General features: G+C 37.1%; 1 protein-coding gene across 1 annotated transcript; it reads left to right on the plus strand.

Moving 5' to 3' along the window:
• On the plus strand, nt 1–27,545 carry Gle1 (nucleoporin GLE1). Its single transcript, XM_053784296.2, has 8 exons — nt 1–239; nt 3,609–3,763; nt 20,109–20,247; nt 20,579–20,751; nt 22,593–22,766; nt 24,145–24,329; nt 25,500–25,695; nt 26,216–27,545. Exons 1-8 carry the CDS (start codon nt 129–131, stop codon nt 27,081–27,083), a joined length of 2,001 nt encoding a protein of 666 aa, XP_053640271.1. The 5' UTR covers nt 1–128; the 3' UTR covers nt 27,084–27,545.
• Nucleotides 27,546–27,902: the final 357 nt, after the last annotated feature.

A 27,902-nucleotide genomic window follows, 5' to 3' on the forward strand; every position in this document is an offset into this window, starting at 1 on the left:
TAAGCAGTCAGTGGCCTTCATCAACCCAAGAAGAAGAGGCAGGTGAATACGGCGCAAGTTGCGGTGCTCTATAAATCCCCAACAACAAACAAACTGCGCGTTTGAAAATAAGAGCAACAGAATTTACCATGACAGAAGACCCAACAAGTCTCAAAAGTGTTCTAAGTGCTTTGAGCAGCAGTGAGAAGTTGAAACACTGGCATAAACCTCCGCAGGATTATGGACCAGATAATCCTGAGGTGATATTAATGATACACTTTATTTGCAGAATTTTGTTTTTGAATAAGGCACTTTTAACATTGTTGTCTTATTGCTGAAACGTTTGGCCTGTACAACAAGCTTCTTCAGTCAAATACAAGTGAATATAACATCAGAGAAAGTAAAAGTAGGCTTGAGGGACTGACCACCTACCCAAGGCTGAGGGACTGATCACTATCTTCAGTGTTATATTCGCCTGCATTTGACTGACGGAGCCTGTTTACAGGCGAAATATTTCGGAATTTATATAGATGCCCAAGTGTTTTTTATGTTTTACCAACAAGTCAGTAGAGCCAGTGCATCATTACTTAAAATATTTTTACTCTCATCACCTTACTCTTTTTTATGTTCCCTTTTAGTTTCCTTTTACACACCCAGAGTATTCCTCCAACTTTTACAATGTCTCTTCAGACTGTCCCAAACAGTGGCAGCTCGCCCATAGGAGCTGCAGTCCTCCCAGATGCTCACTGCCAGACTTTTGACTTCTCCAACCTTATGCTAAAATAATTTGCAAATGACAAATGTATTACAGGAAAAATCTGTTGTATGTTGTTTTCAATATATAAGCGTTTTTTTTTTTTTTTTTTTTTTAATGAGATCAAAAATTATTAAAAATAGAAGTTTGATGCAGTATGATAGTATAGGTATTACTGGTGCCACGAGCTGCCACTGGTCCCAAAAAGCTGTGCTGTGGAAAGAGAGTAATTGTGACAATTTCCACTTATTATTAATCTTAAGATAGGCTTAAGTTCACACAAAATGCTCTGCATAATAAGGAGCTTTCTGCATGCACACCAAAATATCATTCACCCTTGTACATTGTATCATGCTGAAATAAAAAATCATTAATTTTCATTATCTTTCAATCACACACTTAGCACCTTAGCATTCACCTCTTATTCAACCCCCATCAATAAATATATTGATGTGAGACCTTAACAACAGTGTATAAAGATGAAGTACACTATAGCTTTTAGACTTCTATTATTATTATATTTTCATTTTTATATGAAACCAATAAACCTATTAGCTTGAATGCAGGCACTTCTATTCATCACTGTTATTTTATTTTTTATTGATACATTGGACGTTTTTCACTGAGGCAAGGTGACCCGAAAAAAGAAGAAACACCTTCATCATTATTCACTCCATCACTGACTTGCCAGAGGCACCCCTACACTACAGTTAAAAAAACTGCAACATATCTTCAACCCCTCAGCATTGCATATGTGAAAATTTATTGTGAAAATTTAAGATTTCTGCATCTACTCGGAATCATGAAAAATGGTATGGTGATACCAACAGGATGTGGGTGGAATAAGACACTTATGTACAGTTCAGGATATTTATTAAAGGAAACATTTCACTATGAATGGCTTCATCAATCATTAGGACTGAAACAACCACTATTAGCGAAACATTTCTTCTAATAAATGTCCTGAACTCTATGTAAGTGTCTTTTTCTTTGCACGCTTAGTGGACTTCCAGCAAGCGTGCGTGAGCGTATTAGATAGGAGCAATGGAGACAAATGGTTTTTAGGACTTGACGTGCTGTTGGAATGTAAGCAAAGTAACATTTATGAAGGGATTCAAGAAAACTGGCAGGCCGGACTTTATTCCTGAAGATGGGAAGTACAGGGCCAGAACTCTGAAGGAGGGATGTTAATGTTGCAGTTTTATAACTGTAGTGTAAGTATGCCTTTGGCAAGACAGTGATGGAATGAGTAATGATGAAAGTTTTTCTTTTTTGGGCCACCCTGCCTTGGTAGGAAACCGCCGATGTGTTAATAATAAAAAAAAACTATTTTCTGCACCTCACATACTGATAAGAACATAAAAATAGAGGAGACTAGAAAAGGCATACTGGCTCATGCTAGGCAGGTTTTGCTCACCCATTTATACCCACTTGATTGATATTTGCCTAACTTATTTTTAAAGTCACACATACCCAGTGTGACTCACAGCTCAGGTGTTGAGCATTTGGCTTGCAATCAAAAGTACCTGGGTTCAATCTTTGGGCGAGTCAAAACATATGGGCAAGCCTTCTTATGCCCGCTTCCCAACACTATATTCATAGTGCATTGAAAATATTACATGACTCAATAATTGTGATTGCTACACAAAGTGCACAACATGTTAGTGGCTTTCTTTTGTTCTTAGCAATATTTTACTATGTGTAAACTACATTTTGTATACTGCAGAAAGAAATAAGTTTGTTTGCTTTCTTTCTTTTACTTTCAGTGTATGTGTGATAATTGTCCATGTAGCTCCACATGGTGTTTAGTACAACCCCCTATAATGTTCGGTAGTTTGTAGTGATATGTTTATTACTTTTGTTTAAAATCATGTAAGTTAAGAAATCCCATGCCCATATTTAAATTAGATTTACTGTACTATTCATTGTGCATCAGTAAAAATTTATGTTTATTATGTGACGTTCTGAACCCATTTGGGTCATTTAGCATAAGGATGGGTGGAGGCTTGGTTCTACATCCACTAATCACAAGACAGACACTCTACTAAACCCTATTCATTGGCTTGTGTATTGGTAAAGCTTCAAAAAAAATAAATACATGCATGCATGCTGTAGTATATATGCTGTATGTGCTTGTGCACACATGCATGCATGTGCATATGCGTGTTTGTGAGTGAGTATGTGAGCTTGCATATATACTATATTTAATTTTATCGCAATAAAGATACCAAAGTGTTGTGCCTGTGTTTTATTCATCAACTTATCCATATTGTACAGGTACCATCCGACTTACGACCAAGCTTGGTTCTGACCAACCGGTCATAAGTCAAAATAAACGTAAGTCGAGCCTTACTACTGAATATCAACATCACACTTTTGTAATGGTTTTATTTTATAGTTTTATTTTGGTATTTCATGTTTTACTTTACTTTTAATGCTGTTTGTACTGTATTTTATATCCCATGGTTTAGGATAAACACTGTGTACAACACAAACAGTTGTTTATTTCCCAGAAATTTCGCATAAAAAACATGATCGTAAGTCGAGTGGTCGTATGTCGAGCAGGTCATAAGTCGGATAATAGGTGTATACCATTCATTACATTAATGTGTATTACTAAAGGAAGTCAGATATAAATGAGATCCCTTCACTTATTGTTTTTTTTATTTGCCATACTTTTTTATTCTTTTCCTATTGCAAGTACAGTATTAGTACAGGTTTTACTCCTTTTTTGTGAATACATGTATATTTATAATACAATTAATCTTGCTAGTACAGTATTATATTTTCTTGTGTTCTTATCTATTTACTCTTAATTTTTATTAAATATTAATAATTACTCTTAATAATACCTGTACATATTTTTTTCTTATAGGACTCTGATTATAATAGGAATGGTTTGAAAGATGTAGGAGACTTAACCAGTATAACCATCTCGCCTGGATTTTCATTTGGAAATGCCAATGAAGATGAAGATTCCAAACCTCTTGCCACTGAAGCTGAGATTACCCATGATGCTTTTGCTTTCACGTAAGACATTTGATGACTTTTAAAGTAGCATCTAGATTGTGTGCTGTAGTACAGGACTATTGTGATTAATAAAAAGCAGAAATCTGTATGAATGATACAATAGTAATTTTTTTAATTTATCTAGTACAGGTCAGCCATCACTATTCCAGCATCATTGGGACCTGTAGGGTGCCGGATTCATGAGTTAACCGGGTTACCCAATTTACTTCCCATTTTTGGCCCATTCCATTGTTCTAGTCTACCAAACTCATAGCTATTTTGCTAGTATTCCTTCTGTAGTGCTGTTTGAATTCAGCAAGGTTTATACGTACAAGTGTTGCACTGAACATTCACCTCAGTGCAACTCTTGCAAGAACAGATCTTGCAAGGGTTCTTGCAACTGTATTTGTATGAATAAACTTATTTATTTACTTCTATTCTGTCGACTGAGTACAAGAAACCGCCCATTCACCTTTTTCAACTACCCAATAAAGTGGTCAGAAGTTGGTAATTTGGCCAATTTCACAAATTTCTAAAGATGCCAATTTCAAAATAGGGTCCAGAATAAACAATGCAGACATTCCTGGCACTAAAATAACATTTTCTCTATTAATTAGTCACGTCTCCAGGCCCCTCTTTTATTACTCTTGTTCTCCATTTTGAATTTTTATTCACGCAAAAAATAGAAGATTTACTGTTATGCGAACTACTGCATTATTGTAATAATTGTATAAATAATGTCAACCCATTCATGACTGCATATTAGACTGGCCAGTCAGACATGTATTGGCCGATGAAGTCGTTTGTTTACTCTTCAACATCGGCAAAGAATCAAACATTTCTTCTACTTTGAGCTCAATTTCAAGGTACTTTTTGTTGTGAAACCAATCAAATCTATTTCTGTAATATATCTTCCATTCTATCAAGTGAGACCAAAAAACGAGAATACAATAAAAAAAAAAACACGAAAATATGCTGCTAAAGGGCGGCTAATGGCTGAGAAGTGAACTCCGTTATTTATCAACTGATTTCTTTCATTTTTGGTGTATGTTAAGAAACATCTTTCCATCATACATTGCCCAAGTTTCAGTAAGATAGCCCAATAAACAACTGAGAGAAAAAAATATTTACCAAAAATCATAAATGGCAAGCCAAAGCAGGTACTGGAAATAAGTCATTTTGTCTGACTTTTTTGGGGTTATCCTAGATTCTCTACACATATGCTGCTATGTATGATAATCTATGTAGAGAAAATAACTTTTTTGTTTCAGTTTTATGGTGCATTACAAGTGTATATCACAATTAGCCCTGTGCTACAGGGATAGGAGGATGGTACTTGTATCCCATATCCTCTTCATGCCTCCATCGAACCACTCAGTATTATGCTAAATATTATTCATTCTGGAGTATTTACCATGTTTTTATGTTATATATATATTGTTTATTATGTCATATTAGATCAACTGTGATAGGTAAATAAGCCGTAGTGCTGATATTAGCATAATAATAAAGCATATTCCCCTGCATCACGAGACTGAGCTCATGGCAACCAACAGTGGCTTCAAAGCCACCTTATCTTTTATGGACAATGTACTGTGAATGTGCTTTACGCAGTGAAACAATTTTTTTATTCCTTGGAACCATGGCTAGGGCTGAAAGTAAGCAGGTTATAACAATAAACGGAGAAAAAGAAATTGAAATGACTTATGCAGCAAGTAGCACCACCAAACAGTAGCAGCAGCGACTCTGGAAATTTGAAATTATGCTAGCCGAAATTATTTATTTATTTATTTATTTATTTATTTATTTAATGTCTTTGCAAACAGTACATTCAAATTCAAAGTTTATTCTCTATAAAGATTACAATGTTGAATTTACAGAATTTGGTTGTTGTGTGGTTTACATGTAGTTAAATAATGATTACAGAGTGTACCACTAGAACGCCTAGCATGGCTAGGCATTTCGGGCAGACTTAGTTTAATTCTTTATTTTAAAATATTACAAATTATGAGGTAAGTTGGTATTATGGCTAAGTGACTAAATACTAGTTTGTGAGTTTAGCAATGTGAATGCTTTTGTTTTGGCACAGTACATAGTTTCAGTATTGGAGTATCATAGGATTCATTATTTTAAGATTGAGATTAATATTTCTGTTTATGGTCAAATGGGTGAGTGAGTGTAAGTGTGAACCACCAGGTGGTATTCATGTAGTTGAGATTGTGTATATACAATAGTGGGTTGCAATGCAAAGAGAGCCTCTATTATGCCTTGGCATTATGGGCCAACTTAACATTATTGGCTTACATTCTACTTAATACTAAGAAATAGTACAGTGGTCCCTCGCTTTTCGTAGTTCTCGGCAATCGTAAATTTCACCAATCATAGGGGTATTTTTGTATAAACATGGACTCGCTTTTCATAGGTTGACTCGCGAATAGTAGTTCATCTGGGACACATACACACGGTGTGAGCTGGGGCAGCGTCCCTACCCAGCCAGTCTGGCATTGTTTACCAGTGAGTGAAGGTCCCCTCAAGTGCTCCTACGAAATATTTCATAATATTCCACTCATTTTAGTGCTTGCAATTACTAAATAAGCTACCATGGCTCCAAAGAAAGCTTCTAGTGCCAAGCCTGTGGTAAAGAAGGTGAGAAATATGTACAGTGACAAAGTCTTGGGCCATTTTCGGGAAGTGTTAAAGAGACGCCAGAAACAGAGCTCTCTCCACAGTTACTTTGCGAGACAGGACTAGAGTGACTCTCAAGGTGGTCCTAGTGGCATTAAGAAACAGAGAAGAGAAGCAACCCCAGAGAAGCAATTGGTACCTGAGGTGTTGCTGGAAGGGGATTCCGCTTCCAAACTGTAAACAATCCAATCTCTCTCCTCCTCTAGTCTCCCATACACTAAGAAGAATCTCCAATAAAGGTAAGTATTATGCTGTTAATGTTTCATTCATCATTTCCCATTGTATTGTTTGTGTACTATATGTATATTTCATGTAAAAACAATTTTTGTTTTAATACTTCTGGGTGTCAGGAACGGATTAATTGTATTTACATTATTTCTTATGGGGATTCGCAAATCGTAAATTTCGTTTATAGTAACGGCTCCAGGAACGGATTAATTACGAAAAACGAGGGACCACTGTATATCATAGTTGTACAGTAGGAAAGGAATTATTTCATAGTTGTACAGTAGAATATTAATTATAAATGAATCAAAATTTGTATAATACAAGGATATACATATTTATATTCTAAAATGCTTTTGTGAAAAACAGTTATTCAATTTTCTTGTCAACAATGGATAAAAGGTTCAGTGTGATTGTTTCCGTTATGATGTGGGAGTACATAGGTGAGGAAATGTATACTGAGTAGTATATAGCATTTAGTCTAGGGTGATTAAGTGGCTTTTGAGAAGAGTCTTACATTGATTTTCAGACTGGGTTACTTTAATATCTTCTGGTAATGAATTCCATATTTTGGGGCCCTTTATGTGCATAGAATTTTTACACAGTGTGATATGGACACGAGGTATATCAAAAAGAGATCTGTGTCTTGTGTTGTGGTCATGTGTCCTGATTAGGTTGGTAAGGAAAAGTTTGAGTGGGGGGTTTATATTTGCGTGTATTGTTCTGTGTATGTAGTAGGCACATGAATAAGTATGGATGTTCTTATTGGTAAGCAGATTCAGACTTTTGAAAACTGGTGAAGTATGCTGGCGGGAGTGGGAATTTGTTATCATTCTTGCTGTTGCCTTTTGCTGGGTTATTAGGGGTTTTAAGTGATTGGATGTTGTTGATCCCCATGCACAAATTCCATATGTAAGATAAGGGTATATGAGTGAATGGTACAGTGCAAGGAGAGCTGATTGTGGAACGTAGTACCTTATCTTTGATAGTATGCCTACAGTCTTGGAGATTTTCTTCGTGATTTGTTGTATGTGTGTCCAGAACTTAAGGCTACTGTCAAGGTGGATACCTAGGAATTTTCCCTCTGTGAGTCTTGTGACTGATGATCCATTTAGCGTAATGTTAATTGGATCATTTGCAGCTTTGTTTCCAAATTGAATGAAATAGGTTTTATCAGTGTTCAAGGTAAGTTTGTTAGTCATCATCCAGGCAGATATTTTCTGTAATTCAGCATTGACTGTGTTTGCTAGTATGACTGCGTTTGGGTGGGAAAATACATGTGTAGTGTCATCTGCAAATAATATGGGTTTGAGTAGCTATGATGCATTCGGTAGATCATTGATGTAGATAAGAAAGAGGAGTGGTCCAAGGATGCTTCCTTGTGGGACTCCTACTGTGATTGGTTGGGTGGAGGAGTTTGCATCATTTACATACACATATTGAGTTCTGTTACTAAGGTATGACTTGAGGTAATTGAGGGAGTGGCCTCTGATACCATAGTGCGTTAATTTAGAGTACAGTAGTTCATGGTCGACTGTATCGAAAGCTTTACATAAATCAATGAAAATGCCCAGCGGGACTTCTTTCTTTTCAAGTGCGGTATATATTAGTTCTAGCATGTGTATGATAGCGTCATTTATGCTTTTATTATTTCTGAATTAAAACTGAGAAGGGTTTAATATGTTGTGTGAAACGAGGTAGGAATAGATCCGTCTATGAATTAATTTTTCAAAGATTTTAGAGAGCAGTGGTAAGTTAGATATTGGTCTATAGTTATTCAAGTCAGCTTGGTCACCTCCTTTATGGATCGGAGTGACCCTCGCTATTTTGAGGATTGTTGAGAAGGTAGATGATTCAATGGATTTGTTAAAGAGCATTGCAATAATTGGTGACAATACTTGAGAAGCTTTTTTGTACATAAAAGCAGGCAAGTTGTTTATGTCTCCTGCCTTGTTTTTAAGGGTGTTTATGATGAGCATAACTTCAGTGGGGTTGGTTGGAGCTAGGAATAGCATCTTTGGGTAGGTTCCTATGAGGTAGTCTGATGGACGGGCATTTGTGCTTGGTATTTTGTTTGCTAGATTTTTTCCTATGGTGGAGAAGAAAACATTAAGTCTGTTTGCTGTTTCAGTTGGAGTAAGTAGGGGCTCATCTGGTTTTGTTAGTTTGATTGCTTTGTTTTTGGATAACTTTTTAGTTCCAAGAATTTCAGATAGAGTTTTCCAGGTTTTTTTTCATATCACCTTTGATGTTATGTAATCTATTTTCATAATACAATTTTTTGACCTTCTTATCAGGTTGGTAAGTGCTGACGAGTAATTTCTCAACTGTTCTCTAGTTATTTGACCCATTCTATACTGTTTTGATATTTGTGCTTTGTGTTAATGGATTTGAGGATGCTTGGTGTTAGCCAGGGATTATTCAGTCTCTTTGCTGTGATCTGTTTAGTTTTTCTGGGGCAATGTCTGTTATAGAGGCATTGGGCTTTTTTTAGAAAATTATTTATACATTCATTCATATCTGTATATGTTTCAAGCTAATTTTGCCAATCGATGTTATTCATAGCTGCTATAAAGTTGTTAACTGCTGTCTCATTATGTAGTCTGAAGGTTACTTTAGTAATGTCTTGTGGTAGTTTGCCCAGATTAGTTATGAGAAAGGTTGGGTAGTGGTCTGTAGTGTTGTCCGTGATTATGCCTGATTTTAAAGGGGATATGGTGTTTGTCCAGATGTGGTCTATTAAGGAGATGCTTGTCTCGGAGATTCTTGTAGGTTTAGATATTGCTGGTAGCAACAGGCAGTTACTCATTGTGTTTGTGAATTCGGTTACTTGTGGGTCTTGGTCATGTAGTATGTTTATGTTGAAATCACCTGTTAGTAGTAGGTGGTCTTTATTCATGTGTGCATCAGTAATCATGTTTCCTAGTTTTTCACTAAAGTGATAAATGTTTGACTGTGGTTCTCTGTAGATGTTTATAACTGTGAGGGGTTTTTGCAGGTCTTTTGATTTAAATTTGGCTATGATATATACTCCATGTTCATCCCTTGTGCAAGATTTATTGATACATTTGAGTTGATTTGAATAGTATATAGCTGTTCCTCCCCATTGCTGGTCTGTTCTACAGTTGTGTATGGCCATGTAGCCAGGAATGGTATAGACATCTGTAATATCAGGCTTAAGCCAGGTTTCTGTAAGTGTGATGATTGATATATTGGAATTAAGGGAACTGAGTAATGCTGTGAGGTCATCATAATGTTTGCTCAAGGATCTGACATTGTAGTTAAAGATGGTTATGTTATTGTTTGCACTGAGTAATGTCTTTGCTTGGTCTGCTGTGTAGTAATTACAGTTACTGGTTGATACATGTAATTCATTTTGTAAAAAGTTTACATCAGGATCTATGCCTGTAATCATAGGATGAGAGTATTTTTACAAGCTAGATTTTCTGAGTAAAATGATATAAGATTTATATTGAATCTACAACTAGACTTATGACTAAGACACCGTGATTAATCTAAAACTTGTAAAAATTTGAAAGAAAAAGGTATTACAGAATTGATAATTCAGTTATACACTGAAGTATCTAATAGCACCTTAATTATTTTAACAAGTGAGTTTATGAACTACAGTAGATATTTACAGTTATTGCCAGATAACTGATGGAACCAGATAACTGATTGCCGGATTAGTGTTGGCCGACCTGTAATACACAGTACCTGGAGGGTAAGGGTCACATACCATATTTTATGGTGAACAAGATGCCCCGGTGTCAAGCACGCCTCCCCACCAGTTCCAATTGTCTAAATCTGCAGTATAGTATCTACGTGGTCCAGTTTAATCTTCTTTCTTGCAGTATGCTCATTGTTGTTTGTGATACAAGAACATAAGCAGTTGGTGTCAATTTTTTTTTTTAACCACGCCAGCCATCTTCCAAAACACAAAACATTCACCATCATTCGTTCACTAGTTATTGTATATACGTAGTCAGAAGTGCACAGGAGACACCACACTTCAAATGACCCTCTGAACTGCAACATCCCCATCCTTCAGAGTGCAGGCACTGTGCTGAATTTTATAAACAGATACGTAATTTCATTTAATATTCTAGTGTTAACTTATAAAAAGGGATACCCTATAAAAAAGGGATTCTGTATAAGCAGGGATACTCTATAAATGCTCACATTTAAATAGAGGTAATCTTCATTTGACAGTGAAAATTAATTTTATAGAAACCTGTTGCATATCAAAATGTTTTTATTTCAAAACATTGTACAGTATATAAACACAATTTGGATAAAAAAGGATAACCAGTGGTATTCTGTTTATTCACATGACTGCTTGAGGTGAAATTGTTGCAGCCTTCCTTTTAGCCTTCACACCAGTGCAATCCTTGTCACTACTTTTAATAAAGATGGTTAAAGGAATTTCAGTATTACTATCATTACAAAACTACACTATGGAAATATGACCCATGAACTGTGTGTGTTGCTTGCAGCTCAATATCAAAATCCTCACTTTTTAAGGGAAAGTTCTTCAAGGGAGGTTCCTTGTGCTTCCCCATAAATATAATAATTCAAGGGAGTGCATTGATACTGGCAAAGGACTTTTGATCCAATAAATTGGAGCTACCTGCTCATTGGATCAAAGATGAATACTTCCCATTTCCCCTGGTGCTTTATGACCCCTATACAGTAATATAAATCATCAAGTTCCTGGCCATCTCCTGAATTACAAATAAGGTCCCTTATCCAAGGACTGAAGACAAAGACCAAGAAGACTTAACATATTCTCTATTAACCCTTTGACTGTTTTGGTCATATATATACGTCTTATGAGCCACCGTTTTTGACGTATATATACTCGTAAATTCTAGCGGCTTCAGATCAAGCAGGAGAAAGCTGGTAGGACCACATGTGAGAGAATGGGTCTGTGTGGTCAGTGTGCACCATATAAAAAAAATCCTGCAGCAGGCAGTGCATAATAAGAAAAAAAAAACTTTTTTTTTTAATTAAAATGCCAACTTTGTGGTCTATTTTCGTATAGTATTTATGGTTGTATTCTCGTTTTCTTAGTCTCATTTGATAGAATGGAAAACATATTATAGAAATAGAGGTGATTTTGATTGGTTTTACTATGAAAAGAACCTTGAAATGGAGCTCAAAGTAGGGGAAATGTTTGATTTTTGCCGATGTTCAGAAGTAAACAAATGATGTCATTTTCCAATAAATGTCCAAGTAGCCATTCTAATATGCAGCCATAAATGGGTTGACATTATTTATATATTTATTACAATATTGCAGTAGTCTGCATAACAGTAATTCTTCTATTTTTTGTTTGAATAAAAATTCAAAATAGAAAGCAAGAGTAATATCAGAGGGGCCTGGAGACATGGCTGATGAACAAAGAAAATGTTATTTTAGAGCCAGGAATGTCTGCATTGTTCATTCTGGACCCTATTTTGAAATTGCCATGTTTTTTAATTTTCGTGAAATTGGCCAAATTGCAAATTTCTGACCATGTTATTGGGTAGTTGAAATCGGTAAATGGGCAGTTTCCTGTACTCAATCGATAGAAAAAATGAAGTTCTTAAGAAATAGCTATGAGTTTGGTCAACTGGCACAATGGAATTTGCTAAAAATAGGGCTCAAAGTGGGCGAAATTGCAGATTCGTAAATATTGCCGAGGTCGCTAACTTCACGAGATCGTAATTCTGTCAGTTTTCCATCATATTTCGTTCTTTTGGTGTCATTACAATCGGGAAAAGATTCTCTATCATTTTTTTTTTTTTTTTTTTTTTTTTTTTTTTTTAAATTTTGCGACACCAGGAGACACCTCAGGATTTGGGGTTGCGACAGTCAAGGGGTTAAACTGTTACTAGGTCAAATTAATCTAGGTGCAGTGAGAGTATGCACAAACTGAACACTTGTCAGTTTCTCATATTAAGAAGGATGATAAACAGCACTTGGTTTCTCATTAACACAATTTGTCATAAAGTTGCCATTTTTATGTCTAAACTAATTCTTTTAAGAAAATTATATTGACTGAGGTAAAATGTAACATACTTTGTACAGTACATATAGTAATATTTAATCAGGGATAAAACAAAAACTTGCTTTTATTAGCCCCATGGTTTGCCTTGTTTCAGAATACAAATTACAACTAGGAAGCAAGTTTATGCCAAGTGCACCACCTTATGGCACTCAACAGAAGGCATCTGGAGGCAGTGGAGTTGTCATGTTTGAGATCAGTGTGTGGTGTGAATATTATGTAAAGAACAAAAAGGCACAATACCATGAATGCAAACAATACACAAATAACTACTCCCCACCTTTCTACTACCGCTACTTCTCCATTTCCTTCTTTCTTCTCCTTTTTGTCCTATCCCTGTCCCCATTACCTATATATACTGGCTTTCTCACCTTTGTGTATTAGTGTGGCTTATAAATGGTCCAGGTTGGAATGAAACACCATCATAAGCTTCTCTCTCCTGTGTGCAGATTATTTGTGTATTATGTTAAGGATAAGGAGTGAAGAAATTAGAGGATATTGTGATAGTATGAAGGGCATAATTAAGGCAAAGGAAGAGGTTGATTTAGTAGTTTAGAAAGTTTAATGCAAGATAGATTTACCAAGAGGGTTTATAAATTTAGAGTGGAAATTGTAGAGGCTGTTGGAAGGAGGGCACAAAGATTTTGAGAGGTAGGAACTTGAGTATCCAGCAGACATTTGTAAGTGTATTAGATCAGACTTGAGTGTAGACAAGCAGTTTTAGGGATTTGACATGCTGTTGGAGTGTGAACTAGGTAATTACTAGGAAGGAATTCAGGAGCATTAGTTAGGTTGACTTGAGCTCTGGCTGGGAAAATGAAGCCTGCGCTCTGAATGATGTTGCAAGTCAGTGGATCATTTGAACTGTTACATCCATGCACTTCTGGAAAGCAGTTAGTAAATGAATGAAAATGAATGTGTTTTCTTTTTTTTTGGAGTCACCCAGCTTTATTGGGAAACAGCCAGTGTGTGAAAAATGTAAAGTACAATAAGTATATAAAGATTTATAATGACCAATGATGCATGTATGTGGGTGTAGTATCATTGGTAATATGTACAGTCTTCTGATCTCTAGTATAGTACTTTATTTTAAGAGTACAGTTTCATGATTTATACTGCATTGGTAAGTAAGCAAACTCATGATGTTACAGTGCATGACTATTCAAATTCAAATTCAAAAATTTATTTCTTTGCATAGTATACAATGTGTAGTTTACATTTTTTTTATTTTTTTTTTATTATCACACCGGCCGATTCCCACCAAGGCAGGGTGGCCCGAAAAAGAAAAACTTTCACCATCATTCACTCCATCACTGTCTTGCCAGAAGGGTGCTTTACACTACAGTTTTTAAACTGCAACATTAACACCCCTCCTTCAGAGTGCAGGCACTGTACTTCCCATCTCCAGGACTCAAGTCCGGCCTGCCGGTTTCCCTGAATCCCTTCATAAATGTTACTTTGCTCACACTCCAACAGCACGTCAAGTATTAAAAACCATTTGTCTCCATTCACTCCTATCAAACACGCTCACGCATGCCTGCTGGAAGTCCAAGCCCCTCGCACACAAAACCTCCTTTACCCCCTCCCTCCAACCCTTCCTAGGCCGACCCCTACCCCGCCTTCCTTCCACTACAGACTGATACACTCTTGAAGTCATTCTGTTTCGCTCCATTCTCTCTACATGTCCGAACCACCTCAACAACCCTTCCTCAGCCCTCTGGACAACAGTTTTGGTAATCCCGCACCTCCTCCTAACTTCCAAACTACGAATTCTCTGCATTATATTCACACCACACATTGCCCTCAGACATGACATCTCCACTGCCTCCAGCCTTCTCCTCGCTGCAACATTCATCACCCACGCTTCACACCCATATAAGAGCGTTGGTAAAACTATACTCTCATACATTCCCCTCTTTGCCTCCAAGGACAAAGTTCTTTGTCTCCACAGACTCCTAAGTGCACCACTCACTCTTTTTCCCTCATCAATTCTATGATTCACCTCATCTTTCATAGACCCATCCGCTGACACGTCCACTCCCAAATATCTGAATACATTCACCTCCTCCATACTCTCTCCCTCCAATCTGATATTCAATCTTTCATCACCTAATCTTTTTGTTATCCTCATAACCTTACTCTTTCCTGTATTCACCTTTAATTTTCTTCTTTTGCACACCCTACCAAATTCATCCACCAATCTCTGCAACTTCTCTTCAGAATCTCCCAAGAGCACAGTGTCATCAGCAAAGAGCAGCTGTGACAACTCCCACTTTGTGTGTGATTCTTTGTCTTTTAACTCCACGCCTCTTGCCAAGACCCTCGCATTTACTTCTCTTACAACCCCATCTATAAATATATTAAACAACCACGGTGACATCACACATCCTTGTCTAAGGCCTACCTTTACTGGGAAAAAATTTCCTTCTTTCCTACATACTCTAACTTGAGCCTCACTATCCTCGTAAAAACTCTTCACTGCTTTCAGTAACCTACCTCCTACACCATACACTTGCAACATCTGCCACATTGCCCCCCTATCCACCCTGTCATATGCCTTTTCCAAATCCATAAATGCCACAAAGACCTCTTTAGCCTTATCTAAATACTGTTCACTTATATGTTTCACTGTAAACACCTGGTCCACACACCCCCTACCTTTCCTAAAGCCTCCTTGTTCATCTGCTATCCTATTCTCCGTCTTACTCTTAATTCTTTCAATTATAACTCTACCATACACTTTACCAGGTACACTCAACAGACTTATCCCCCTATAATTTTTGCACTCTCTTTTATCCCCTTTGCCTTTATACAAAGGAACTATGCATGCTCTCTGCCAATCCCTAGGTACCTTACCCTCTTCCATACATTTATTAAATAATTGCACCAACCACTCCAAAACTATATCCCCACCTGCTTTTAACATTTCTATCTTTATCCCATCAATCCCGGCTGCCTTACCCCCTTTCATTTTGCCTACTGCCTCACGAACTTCCCCCACACTCACAACTGGCTCTTCCTCACTCCTACAAGATGTTATTCCTCCTTGCCCTATACACGAAATCACAGCTTCCCTATCTTCATCAACATTTAACAATTCCTCAAAATATTCCTTCCATCTTCCCAATACCTCTAACTCTCCATTTAATAACTCTCCTCTCCTATTTTTAACTGACAAATCCATTTGTTCTCTAGGCTTTCTTAACTTGTTAATCTCACTCCAAAACTTTTTCTTATTTTCAACAAAATTTGTTGATAACATCTCACCCACTCTCTCATTTGCTCTCTTTTTACATTGCTTCACCACTCTCTTAACTTCTCTCTTTTTCTCCATATACTCTTCCCTCCTTGCATCACTTCTACTTTGTAAAAACTTCTCATATGCTAACTTTTTCTCCCTTACTACTCTCTTTACATCATCATTCCACCAATCGCTCCTCTTCCCTCCTGCACCCACTTTCCTGTAACCACAAACTTCTGCTGAACACTCTAACACTACATTTTTAAACCTACCCCATACCTCTTCGACCCCATTGCCTATGCTCTCATTAGCCCATCTATCCTCCATGTAGTAAAATATTGTTAAGTACAAAGAAAGCCACTAACATGCATGAGCATTTTGGACAGAATAATCCTAATGCTTACACACTACATAAAACTAGCCACAGGTTATGGAGTGGTGAATTTTAATAAAACATTATTACAAAAAGAGAGGTACTAAAAAGTTTATAATTAATAAAATTTATAGTAGAGGGGTTGCAAAAAAATTACAGTTAGTACAATTTACTTTAGTACAATTTTAAGTGTGTTCTTAAGTTAATTGAGATTTCTTGAGTAGTATCAAACTGGTTCTGTGATTTCAGGCATAGTAAGTGTTGGTTTAGTTAAGTTTGGGAGATGAGGTGATTTTTTATTATAGCCCTAAATTGATTGGCAGACGGGGGACCTTTTGCTGGTTCAGGCAGTGAATTCCAAATCTTGGGACCCTTTATGTGCATTGTATTTTTGCATGGGTGAGATGGACACAAGGGATGTCAAAGAGAGTTCTGTGCCTTGTGTTGTGCCTTTGCATTCTGTTGTAGCTCTCAGGAAATTTGAGAGGAAAGTTTATATTGGAGTTAATGTAATGAGTGCATCTTTCATTCAACTCACCGGCCATATCCCACTAAGGCGGGTTGGCCCAAAAAGAAAGAAAATCCCCAAAAAGAAAATACTTTCATCATCATTCAACACCTTCACCTTACTCATACATAATCACTGTTTTTGCAGAGGTGCCCAGAACACAACAGTTTAGAAGCATATACATATAAAGATACACAACATATCCCTCCAAACTGCCAATACCTACAATTATGAGTGCATATTTTGTATATTTGAAGGGAATGTATAAAAGTATAGTGGTACCAACACTTTTATATGGGTGTGAAGCTTGGGTTGCAAATGCTGCAGCAAGGAGGTGGCTGGAGGCAGTGGAGATGTCCTGTCTAAGGGCAATGTGTGGTGTAAATATTATGCAGAGAATTCAGTGTGTGGAAATTAGGAAGAGGTGTGGAGTTACTAAAAGCATTAGTCAGAGGGGTTGAGGTAGTTTGGTCATTTAGAGAGAATGGATTAAAGTAGAATGACTTGGAGAGCGTATAAATCTGTAGGGGAAGGAAAGTGGGGTAGGGGTTTTAGTTTAATATGTTTATTATGCACCCCATACCCATCCTGTGGGCGATAGTCAAAAGATTACAGAGGTACATAATGGGTCCAGGGATTGGACCCCAAAGTTATGATAGCTGAACTAGTTACAAAGGTAATGAACTCCAAGTAGATCTGGTCACAATCATGGCAGGTTACAAAGGTAATGAATCAGCCTCACTCCTGTACATGGTTACAATCATGAACAAGTTACAAAGTAATGAGCCACTGACATGTCCACACCTGGTCACAGTTGTAATGAGTTATACATACAAATATTAAGTGGATCATACACCCACATGAGCGCGCGCGCACACACACACGAGGGCGCATGCACAGACACATGCACATGAGCATACACAGAAGCACGCACACCCACAAGCATGCACACCCACAAGCACGCACACTTAAGAAAGGAAACAGAAATGAGGCACTAAACTACAGACCTGTGTCTCTGACATGTATTGTGTGCAAAGTCATGGAGAAGATTATCAGGAGGAGAGTGGTGGAACACCTGGAACGGAACAAGATTATAAATGAAAACAAGCATGGGTTCATGGAAGGCAAATCCTGTGTCACAAACCTTCTGGAGTTTTATGACAAGGTAACAGAAGTAAGACACGAGAGAGAGGGGTGGGTTGACTGCATTTTCCTAGACTGCAGGAAGGCCTTTGACACAGTTCCCCACAAGAGATTAGTGCAGAAGCTGGAGGATCAGGCACATATAACAGGGAGGGCACTGCAATGGATCAGGGAATACCTGACAGGGAGGCAACAACGAGTCATGGTACGCGAAGAGGTATCACAGTGGGCGCCTGTGACAAGCGGGGTCCCACAGGGGTCAGTTCTAAGACCAGTGCTATTTTTGATATATGCAAATGACATGATGGAAGGAATAGACTCAGAGGTGTCCCTGTTCACAGATGATGTGAAGTTAATGAGGAGAATTAAATCAGATGAGGATCAGGCAGGACTTCAAAGAGACCTGGACAGGCTGGACACGTGGTCCAGCAACTGGCTTCTTGAATTCAACCTTGCCAAATGCAAAGTCATGAAGATCGGAGAAGGGCAAAGAAGACCACAGACAGAGTATAGGCTAGGTGGCCAAAGACTGCAAACCTCGCTCAAGGAGAAAGATCTTGGGGTGACCATAACACCGAGCATGTCTCCGGAGGCACACATCAACCAGATAACTGCTGCAGCATACAGGCGCCTGGCAAACCTGAGAATAGCGTTCTGATACCTTAGTAAGGAATCGTTCAAGACACTGTACACTGTGTACATCAGGCCCATACTGGAGTATGCAGCACCAGTTTGGAACCCACACCTGGTCAAGCACGTCAAGAAATTAGAGAAAGTGCAAAGGCTTGCAACAAGGCTAGTTCCAGAGCTCAGGGGTATGTCCTACGAAGAAAGGTTGAGGGAAATCAGACTGACGACATTGGAGGATAGGAGGGTCAGGGGAGACATGATAACAACATACAAAATACTGCGTGGAACAGAGAAAGTAGACAGAGACAGGTTTTTCCAGATAGGGGACACAGAAACAAGGGGTCACAAAGCTCTGGAAACAGAGAGAGAGAGGACCTAGTAGCGATCAGTGAAGAGGCAGGGCCAGGAGCTGAGTTTCAACCCCTGCAACCACAATTAGGCAAGTACACACACACACGTACGTATGTACTCGAAAAGGTTGGAAGGAGGGGGTAAAGGAAGTTTTGTGGGTGAGGGGCTTGGATTTCCAGCAAGCTGTCATGTGCATGTTAGATAGGAGTGAATGGAGACGAATAGTTTTTGGGGCCTGATGAGCTGTTGGAGTGTGAGCAGGGTAATATGTTGTGAAGGGATTCCAGGAAACAGGTTAACCGGACTTGAGTCCTGGAAATGGGAGGTACAGTGCCTGCACTTTAGAGGAGGGGTTTGGGATGTTGGCAGTTTGGAGGGACTTCTAAACTGTTGTATTTGAGCACCTCTGCAAAGACAGTGATTATGTATGAGTGAAGTGAAACTGTTGAATGATGATGAAAGTATTTTCTTTTTGGGGATTTTCTTTCTTTTTGGGTCAACCTGCCTCGGTGGGATTTTTTCTTTTTGGGTCAACTTGCCTCGGTGGGAGACGACCGACGTGTTGAAAAAAAAAAATTGTATATTAACTAAGCTCAAACTCTTGAAGATCAGAGGGGTGTGTTGTCTGGCACAGGAGTTGGTGATCATCCACATAACAGCTTTATGTTAGGTTATTAATGGGTTAAGGTGATTAGACATAGTAGATCCCCAAGCATAAATACCATAGGTGAGGTAAGGGTAGATTAGAGAGTGGCATTGTGTAATGGTGCTGTTTGGGTTATATAGTACTGTAATTTGGAAAGAATGCCTACTGTTTTGGATGCATCACTGCACAACCCTGGTGGGTTTAGTGCTTAGTTTTTATTATAATAATGATACTGTTTTGGAGACCTTCTTGGCTCTATATTGGATGTTGGTCTGCAATCTAATGTTGCAGTCAAGGTGAAGACCTAAAAACTTACCCTTAGTGTGTCTTGTCAGTGTGACTTTGTCAATGGTCCAAGTCGGACCGAAACGTCGTCGTAAGCTTCTCTCTTTTATGTGCGAGTTATTTGTGTATCGTTCCAGTCACGGTATTGTGCCTTTTTTTGTTATTTATTGATCAGTTTAAGTTTGATATGGAACCATTTATATATATATATATATATATGTATATTTCAGAATAGACCCAAGTGAGGAGTTGGGTGAAGAGTATCGGTGTGATTCACTGATATTAGCAAAGAGAGCTCAAGAGCAGTATCAAATAATGCAGCAACTTGAAAATATGTCCCTTGAGGAAGAGTGCAAACAAGAATTTCAAGTCAGTAATTTACATGCTTATTTATTCCTTACTGAAGTTAAATAGTGAAAGTTTTAACATTATCTTCTCTTCAGAGATATGTAGTACTCTGCTTACTTTCTTATTCTGTTCATCCACCTTGCATACATTCTCTGTTTTACCAGGATCATTGTCTTGGTATTGATATTTTCAGTTTTAAATCATTTTAAGCATTTTTTTTTTTCTTAAAGTTTCCTTGGCTTTTAACATTCTTGGGATTCAAAATATATACTTATAGACAGGTCATCACATATACATATAACAATAAAAGATAATTAACCCTTATCTACAATAATTATTCCTAATTTTACAGAAAAGAATTAAAGCACGGTATAGGGAGTATGTGAGTAAATTATCTGAGATTCATGCTGAACACAATAATAAAATACAACAGTACTATCAGAAGAGGAATGAGGAGCTAGCACATGAGGAATACCGTCTTCGACAACAACAAGAGGATGTCATCGATGCTGTTAAAAAATGCAAGTAAGTGTAGATGTCCTTTGTACTAAATCAATTTTTTTTTATGCATCATATATCTGTATATAGTACATATATTAGTTCCTACCCCTTATCTAAAAATATTCTTTGTGATGACAAACCTGAAATCTAAAAATAATGAGTTCAGTTTCATAACTGTATTTCTTTTATTTTCTCCATGGGGAAGTGGAACAGAATTCTTCCTCCATAAACCATACATGTCGTGAGAAGTGACTAAAATGACGGGAGTAAGGGGCTCGTAACTCCTTCTTTTGTATACATTACTTAAGTTAAAATGAGAAACTTTCTTTTTTTTTGGGGGGGGCCAAACTGCTTCAATGAGATATGGCCAGTGTGTTGAAAAAGAATTTCTTTTATTTCTTACCCTAATCATTCATATCCTCATTATTATTTATTACAATCAAAACTAAGTGCTAAACCCACAAAGGTCATACAGCACTGCTATTCATATCCTCAACCAACAAATACTGAGCCAAAGTGAGCAGCATTTTTCACACCTCGATTGCTTCAGTTTCTACTCTCACTGAGCTGAATTATCAAGCAAAGTTTATACCAGCAGTGGACAATTATTTTTACTGACTGTCCATATCATCAACTTAGATATTGTTAATGTAAAACTAAATATTTAAAAGTAGCACAAATTTGTGTCTTCCATTTGTACATTAAAAATGCTGATGAAAATTTATATTGTTAAAAAGTACCTATTAAATCTCACATAAATCCATTGACTGTCTAACATCTAATGCTCTAATCTCAGTATCCCAGTTCAACCACACCATAACATGCAGGTCATTGAATTGATATAATTTCAGTGTAATTTATTTGTTATTGACCAGTTCTACAGTTGCAACCTGACTCATTGTATTTATGACAGTAATGAAATACCCAAGCTATATTAACATAAATTATATTTTAGATCTAGTTGTAAGTTTGCCCAAAATGTATTTGCATAATCAGTGGCTTCAGAGCCTTCTCTTGTATTAAACTGTATCTGTATTTTGTGTGTGTGTGTGTGTGTGTACACACACACACACACACTGACCTAGTTGAGGTTGCAGGGGTCAAGTCCGAGCTCCTGGCCCCGCCTCTTCACTGGTCGCTACTAGGTCACTCTCCCTGAACCGTGAGCTTTATCATACCTCTGCTTAAAGCTATGTATGGATCCTGCCTCCACTACATTGCTTCCCAAACTGTTCCACTTCCTGACTACTCTGTGGCTGAAGAAATACTTCCTAACATCCCTGTGATTCATCTGTGTCTTCAACTTCCAACTGTGTCCCCTTGTTACTGTGTCCAATCTCTGGAACATCCTGTCTTTGTCCACCTTCTCAATTCCTCTCAGTATTTTGTATGCCATTATCATGTCCCCCCTGTGTGTGTGTGTGTATGTGTGTGTGTGTGTGTGTGTGTGTGTGTGTGTGTGTGTGTGTGTGTGTGTGTCTGTCTGTCTGTCTGTCTGTCTGTCTGTCTGTCTGTCTGTGTCTGTCTGTCTGTCTGTCTGTGTCTGTCTGTCTTTTGGGGAAGAGATGATGATGGTGACCAAAACATTTCAAATACAGCATCTTGGATCAAATGTAATCTGGTTGTTCCAAGGAAAGGAAAGGAAGAGTAGGTCCGTTTCCTAAGATCAAGAGTCCTTCACCTCCTTTGCAGGATGAGGAGAATAGAGAGGAAGAAAGAGTAGGGGCAGTTTTTATTCAGATTATAAAAAACTGTATTTTGATAACGTATACAATATGCCAAGCTCATAGACCAAGGCTATCAACCTCAATTGCCCTAATGTGATTGACCATATATACTGTAGCTTCTGTTTTTTTTTATTACAGTCATGAATACAGTCAGTATGTATCAGAAAGATCATCTTGGTTACTGGGTGTTGTGGAGGATGCTCGACGTAAGGAAGCCGAACAAGCAGATCTCAGGAGAGCACTTGTGAATCACTTGCTTAATACAAAGGAAACTTACATTGTTAAGCTAACTCAAATGCATCAGTTACTCAGGTATGTTTGCATTTTAATTAATAAATGGTTAATGTGGGAATGCATTTTACCATATATGCTAGACTGGGTATAGTTAAACTTTATGTACAATACAAGTTGAACTTTTGAGTTTTTTTGCCAAAAAATTGTTAATTAGTATCCCCAAAGTGGTGTCTTTAAGTGATTTGACAGATTATTCTTTTCTTCCTCCAAGGTTTTCATGTTAAACTTGAGAATGACTGATTCGACCAGCTTCAATTTTTAAATGCTGGTTTACTGTGACTAGGGAAAGCTTCCAGTAACTGTTAGCATGTGCAGGCACCCACTGGTCATTCTTGTATAGTCATTCCTGATTTGAGTTTCTTTGTAGTAACACAAGAAAGCTTCTTTTTATTGACTTCAGTCTTTAAGTATTGGTGTATCCTACTGAGGAGGAGGTTGGGATTGTTACTGGGGTGAGTTGGTGACAATTTGCCAAAACTTGCATTTGTGGTCACAATGGTGCCTGTGCTAACCTTCCTATGGTGTATAAATATACCTAGTTAGATGAATCATATTGTGGCTAGCTGGTCCAGTGGCTAGCGCGTCAGTCTGGAGTTTTAGGACTCTCTGATTGCGGGTTCTAACCCTGCCCGTGGTATGGTTTGCCAATTTTTTTTTTTAAATTGTGTAATATTTTTGAACTGTAGTGTCAGTACACTTTGGCAAGACAATGATGGAGTGAGTGATGATGAAAGTGTTTCTGTTTTTTTTTAGTTACCCTGCCTTGGTGGGAAATGGCTGATGTGTTAATAAAAAATAAAAATTCCCATCAAATAACTTGAGTATGCTTCTTCTGAATAGGTTCAATCATTAATAACTGATGCACCCTGTGAGTAGGATGTAAATCTACAAGTTTAGGCAGTGTAAATGCAAATTTCCCAATTTACTAACATAGTTAATAAATTTTCTCCATGGGGAAGTGGAACAGAATTCTTCCTCCATAAGCCATGCATGTTGAAGAGACAACTAAAATGCCAGAAGCAAGGGGCTAGTAACCCCTTCTCCTGTAAACATTACCTAAAGTTATGAAGAGAAACTTTCATTTTTCATTTTGGGCCACCCTGCCTCAGTGGGATATGACCAGTTTGTTGAAAGAAAAGTTAATAAATTTGCAATTATTGGATTCTAAGCAATAATCATATGCATTCATATGTTCAAATAACTGTATAATAATAGATTATTTTTATATATTAATGATAATTTTACAAAACAAATAGATCATGCCTCCTCTAGGAACAATGAATACAGAGCCTACCTTGTGTATTTGTGTTCAAAAGAATGCTGGTAGATATTTAGTGAACCACGACCAGAGAGTGGTGTTAGTGAAATGGTGAGCACCAACATTTTTATTTTACAGAGAATTTGAGGGGACTGAATCCTTGGACTCCAAAACTGAGTCCCTCCTAAACCAAACTGTGACTCAAGTAGAGGATGTTTTAAATAATGCCACTCAGAATACTGTAACACAAAAGCAACTTAATGAAGCTCAAAATTCTCTTCAAATGGGACTCAGTTGTGTAGATACAATTATTCAAACACTCAGTAAGTAGCTTAATTAATATAAAATGTTTATCTCTGCATACTTTAAAAAACCTAATTTATAAATATAGTAGTCCCCCTGTATCCGTGGGAGACCTGAAACCACAGATAGTAGTGAACCCTATATATAAGTCGTGTTTCATTTATATACATATCTATGATAAAGTGTTAATTCATAAATTATGCACAATAAGTCAAGAATTAGCACTTTTTCACTGATGGGAAGCAATTCACAGACTTTTTTTAGGCTTTGAAGAACTGTCAGCATTACTGTTTTTGCACTTTGGGGTCATTATTAAATAAAATTAAGGGTTGTTTTCAGGCCATGAAAAACCATGGATAACTAAAAACTGTGGAAACCAAATCCACAGTTAAGGGAGTTCTACTGTAATTTTTCTTAAGTTAAACTTAATTAAGAAGGAAAAATCTTGTTAGTTTAACCAGTACAATGAAGGATGAACTTTATGTATGCCTGTAGGTTAGACGTGACAATCTTGCAATCATATTCTTTTTATCCTTTTAAGGGTTTTTTTTTGATGCTCTTGAGAGGCTCTTGATCCAAGGAACTGAAATTACTACTTCCTTGGATCGTGCCTGATTATATCTCATTCCTAATGCATGATATGACTCCTGCAGGTTTAGCACTTCCTATGAATATAATAATAATATGTAATGTTTGGCTGCTAGCAAAAACAGCCTGATTGCTTGGCAGTTAATATGGAATCCTGGTTGACTGCCTAGTCAGTAAGGAAGCATGAGAGGCTGGGCTGTGAGAGTGGAAGATCCTTCAAAAACCTGTCATGGGTACAAGACAGGAAGCTTGAAATTAATTAACATATAATCTTGATCGTCTCCATAGGGAAGTGAAGAAGAATTCTTCCTCCGTAAGCCATGTGTGTCATAAAAGGTGACTAAAATGCCAGGAGCAAGGGGCTAGTAATCCTTTTTCCTGTATAAATTGCTAAATGTAAAAAGAAGAAAAACTTTCATTTCTTCTTTTTTGGGTCACTGCCTCAGTGGGAGATGTATGATATGCTAAAAAAAATCCTGATCATCTGCTGCTAAATACTTTATAGTACACATACACAAACCTTTGATGTATCTTCACACTGACATAAAACTGAATTTTTTAATTATAATTTTCTCTCTCTCTTTTTTTTTTTTTTTTTGTAGATACTAAAAAGGAAGAGAGAGCCAAGTTGGAAACAGAGAGAATAAATCAAGAAGCTGAAGAAGCAAAGTTGAAAGCTGCTGCTCAGTTGGAAGTGGAAAAGCAAAAAGCTTTAAGAGAAGAGATGGAAAAACTTGCTAATGAACAGATACAGGAGGGAGGATATGACATAGTTGCAATGATGGCTGGAAAGAACAGGTTTGTATATTAAACCATTTGAATTCCAACACTTATATTAATGAAATATAGCTGCAACAATCTATTTATTTTCATTGTCACTGTCATAAGTAAGCATTAGCTTAATGTGTTATTAAAAATGTGATGATAAAATCTCAATGCATTATTTCATAAAAGCTTATCAGAAAGAGTTGCTTTTAATTACATATTCAGAAATTTTAAAATAAAAGAAGGTACAGATGTTTTGGGGGAAAAAATTGAAATCCTGTTTAAAGTGTGAGCACTGTATTATTTAAGGGTGAAGGAAAAACTTGTTAGTCAAACTTGATTTTTGAAAGTAGAAAGTACAGTTGCTGCACTCTGAAGGGTGGGTGGGGATATTGCAGTTTAATCACTCGAATCATGATGTGTACATCTGAAAAGAAAGCTAGAGCTTACCTCTCCCATGAACTCAGACTTGTAATTACATACAAATATATTGGTATATTAATAGGTTATAATTAAGAAAAATTATTTTTAATATTTAAATTTTATTCAACAGATTAGAAGACTTCAAGAGCAAGGTGGGAAATTTTTTGAATACTGTTGACATAATGTCACAAAAGTACCCAGAGATGCGTATGGAGGTGCATCGAGCCACTAGTGTCATCAACCAGCTTAATTTAACCGATAACAGAGTGAACAGAGAAAAATTGCAGAAGTTAATATCCTTTCTGGCTGGCAGAGATTTTGGACCAGGCAAAGCCACGACTGACACTGATCCAGTTATACTAGAGTATGCAAAGAACCACGTGATAAGTAGCATAATAAAGTTTGGCACTGACAGGCAAAAAACTGGCATGGGTGTCTATGCATGGTTGTTAGTAAACTTGATTTTAGTTTTTCCAGAAATGTGGGATCTTTTCTTGTATCATTTGTACATTTCATGTCCCTATTTGATACCTATAAAACCAATGCAGATCGTTGGACAAAGTGAAGAAGACTTCAATAAAACAAAAGGCATGAAAGCTAATGAGAAATCAGATGCACATATTGCTCGCATGGGTACTTCTGCTACAATATATGGAATAGTTTTGGGCATGATAAGTAAAAAGCGAGAGATTCCCATAGCAGCTCCAGTAATAGGGTGGGAGCTCTTAGCTAAGCTTCTCTCCTTAACACCTACTTCTGGTGTCACAGCAATAATTCTTCGAAATTTTTTGGAGGCTGCAGGTTTTAGCCTTCAGGAGGCATATGGTAAACAGTTTTTAAAACTCATGGATTTCCTAAATAATGTATATATGAATAAGATTCAGGAAGTCACAGAAGGAGCAGGATCACAAGGCCTGAGTGTGCTGCAGAACTTTATGGAAGCATTTAAGACTACACACAAAATTCAACAAGATAAACATGTTGCAAATTTTTATTAAAAAAGGTGCTCATACTTCTAGATATACACACACTCATTGTGACTGTTCAGTTATTACTTAAGTTTGACAGGCAATTTCTGCAAATTGTATAAAAAATTATGTACTGTACATCACAAATTTATAGAGGTGAACACACAAATTGGTATTAAGGAGGTTGTTAAAATCACTTCCTTTCTGGAAAATATATGATTAGCATTATTTAATTCATCAAACATTGCTGCACACACACTGCAGCAGAAAATTTATTAAATGTCACCAATGATTTATGAATTTCAGTTTTTCAGAGTGAGTTTAGACATTTAGTAGAGGGGCCCCAACTTGTTAATGCATTCCTGAATTATTATTATTATCAATTATTATTATAATCAAAAAGAAGCGCTAAGCCTATTATTATCAAGACCAAGCGTTAAACCCACTAGGGTCATACAACCCATGCATTCCTGAAAAATTTTTATAAATTGAATGTTCAGAGCTCTGAACTTATATTTTCACAATGTATTCCTGTGCCATAATATTTGGTATCTAATTTCATTTTTAAACTAATAATATATGTCCAATACATGTCCAGTACATTTTTTTTTTTTTCAACAAACCAGCCATGTCCCACCAAGGCAGGGTGGCTTAAAAAGAAAAATGCAAGTTCTTCTTTTTAAATTTAGTAATTTATACAGAAGGGGTTACTAGCTCCTTGCTCCCGGCATTTTAGTTGCTTCTTACAACTTGCATGGCTTACGGAGGAAGAATTCTTTTCCACTTCCCCATGGAGGTAAGAGGAAATAAAGACCAAGAACTGTTAAGAAAATAGAAGAAACCCCAGAT

Source organism: Cherax quadricarinatus, chromosome 43 (assembly GCF_038502225.1).
Source record: "Cherax quadricarinatus isolate ZL_2023a chromosome 43, ASM3850222v1, whole genome shotgun sequence".
NCBI classification, from domain to species: domain Eukaryota; kingdom Metazoa; phylum Arthropoda; class Malacostraca; order Decapoda; family Parastacidae; genus Cherax; species Cherax quadricarinatus.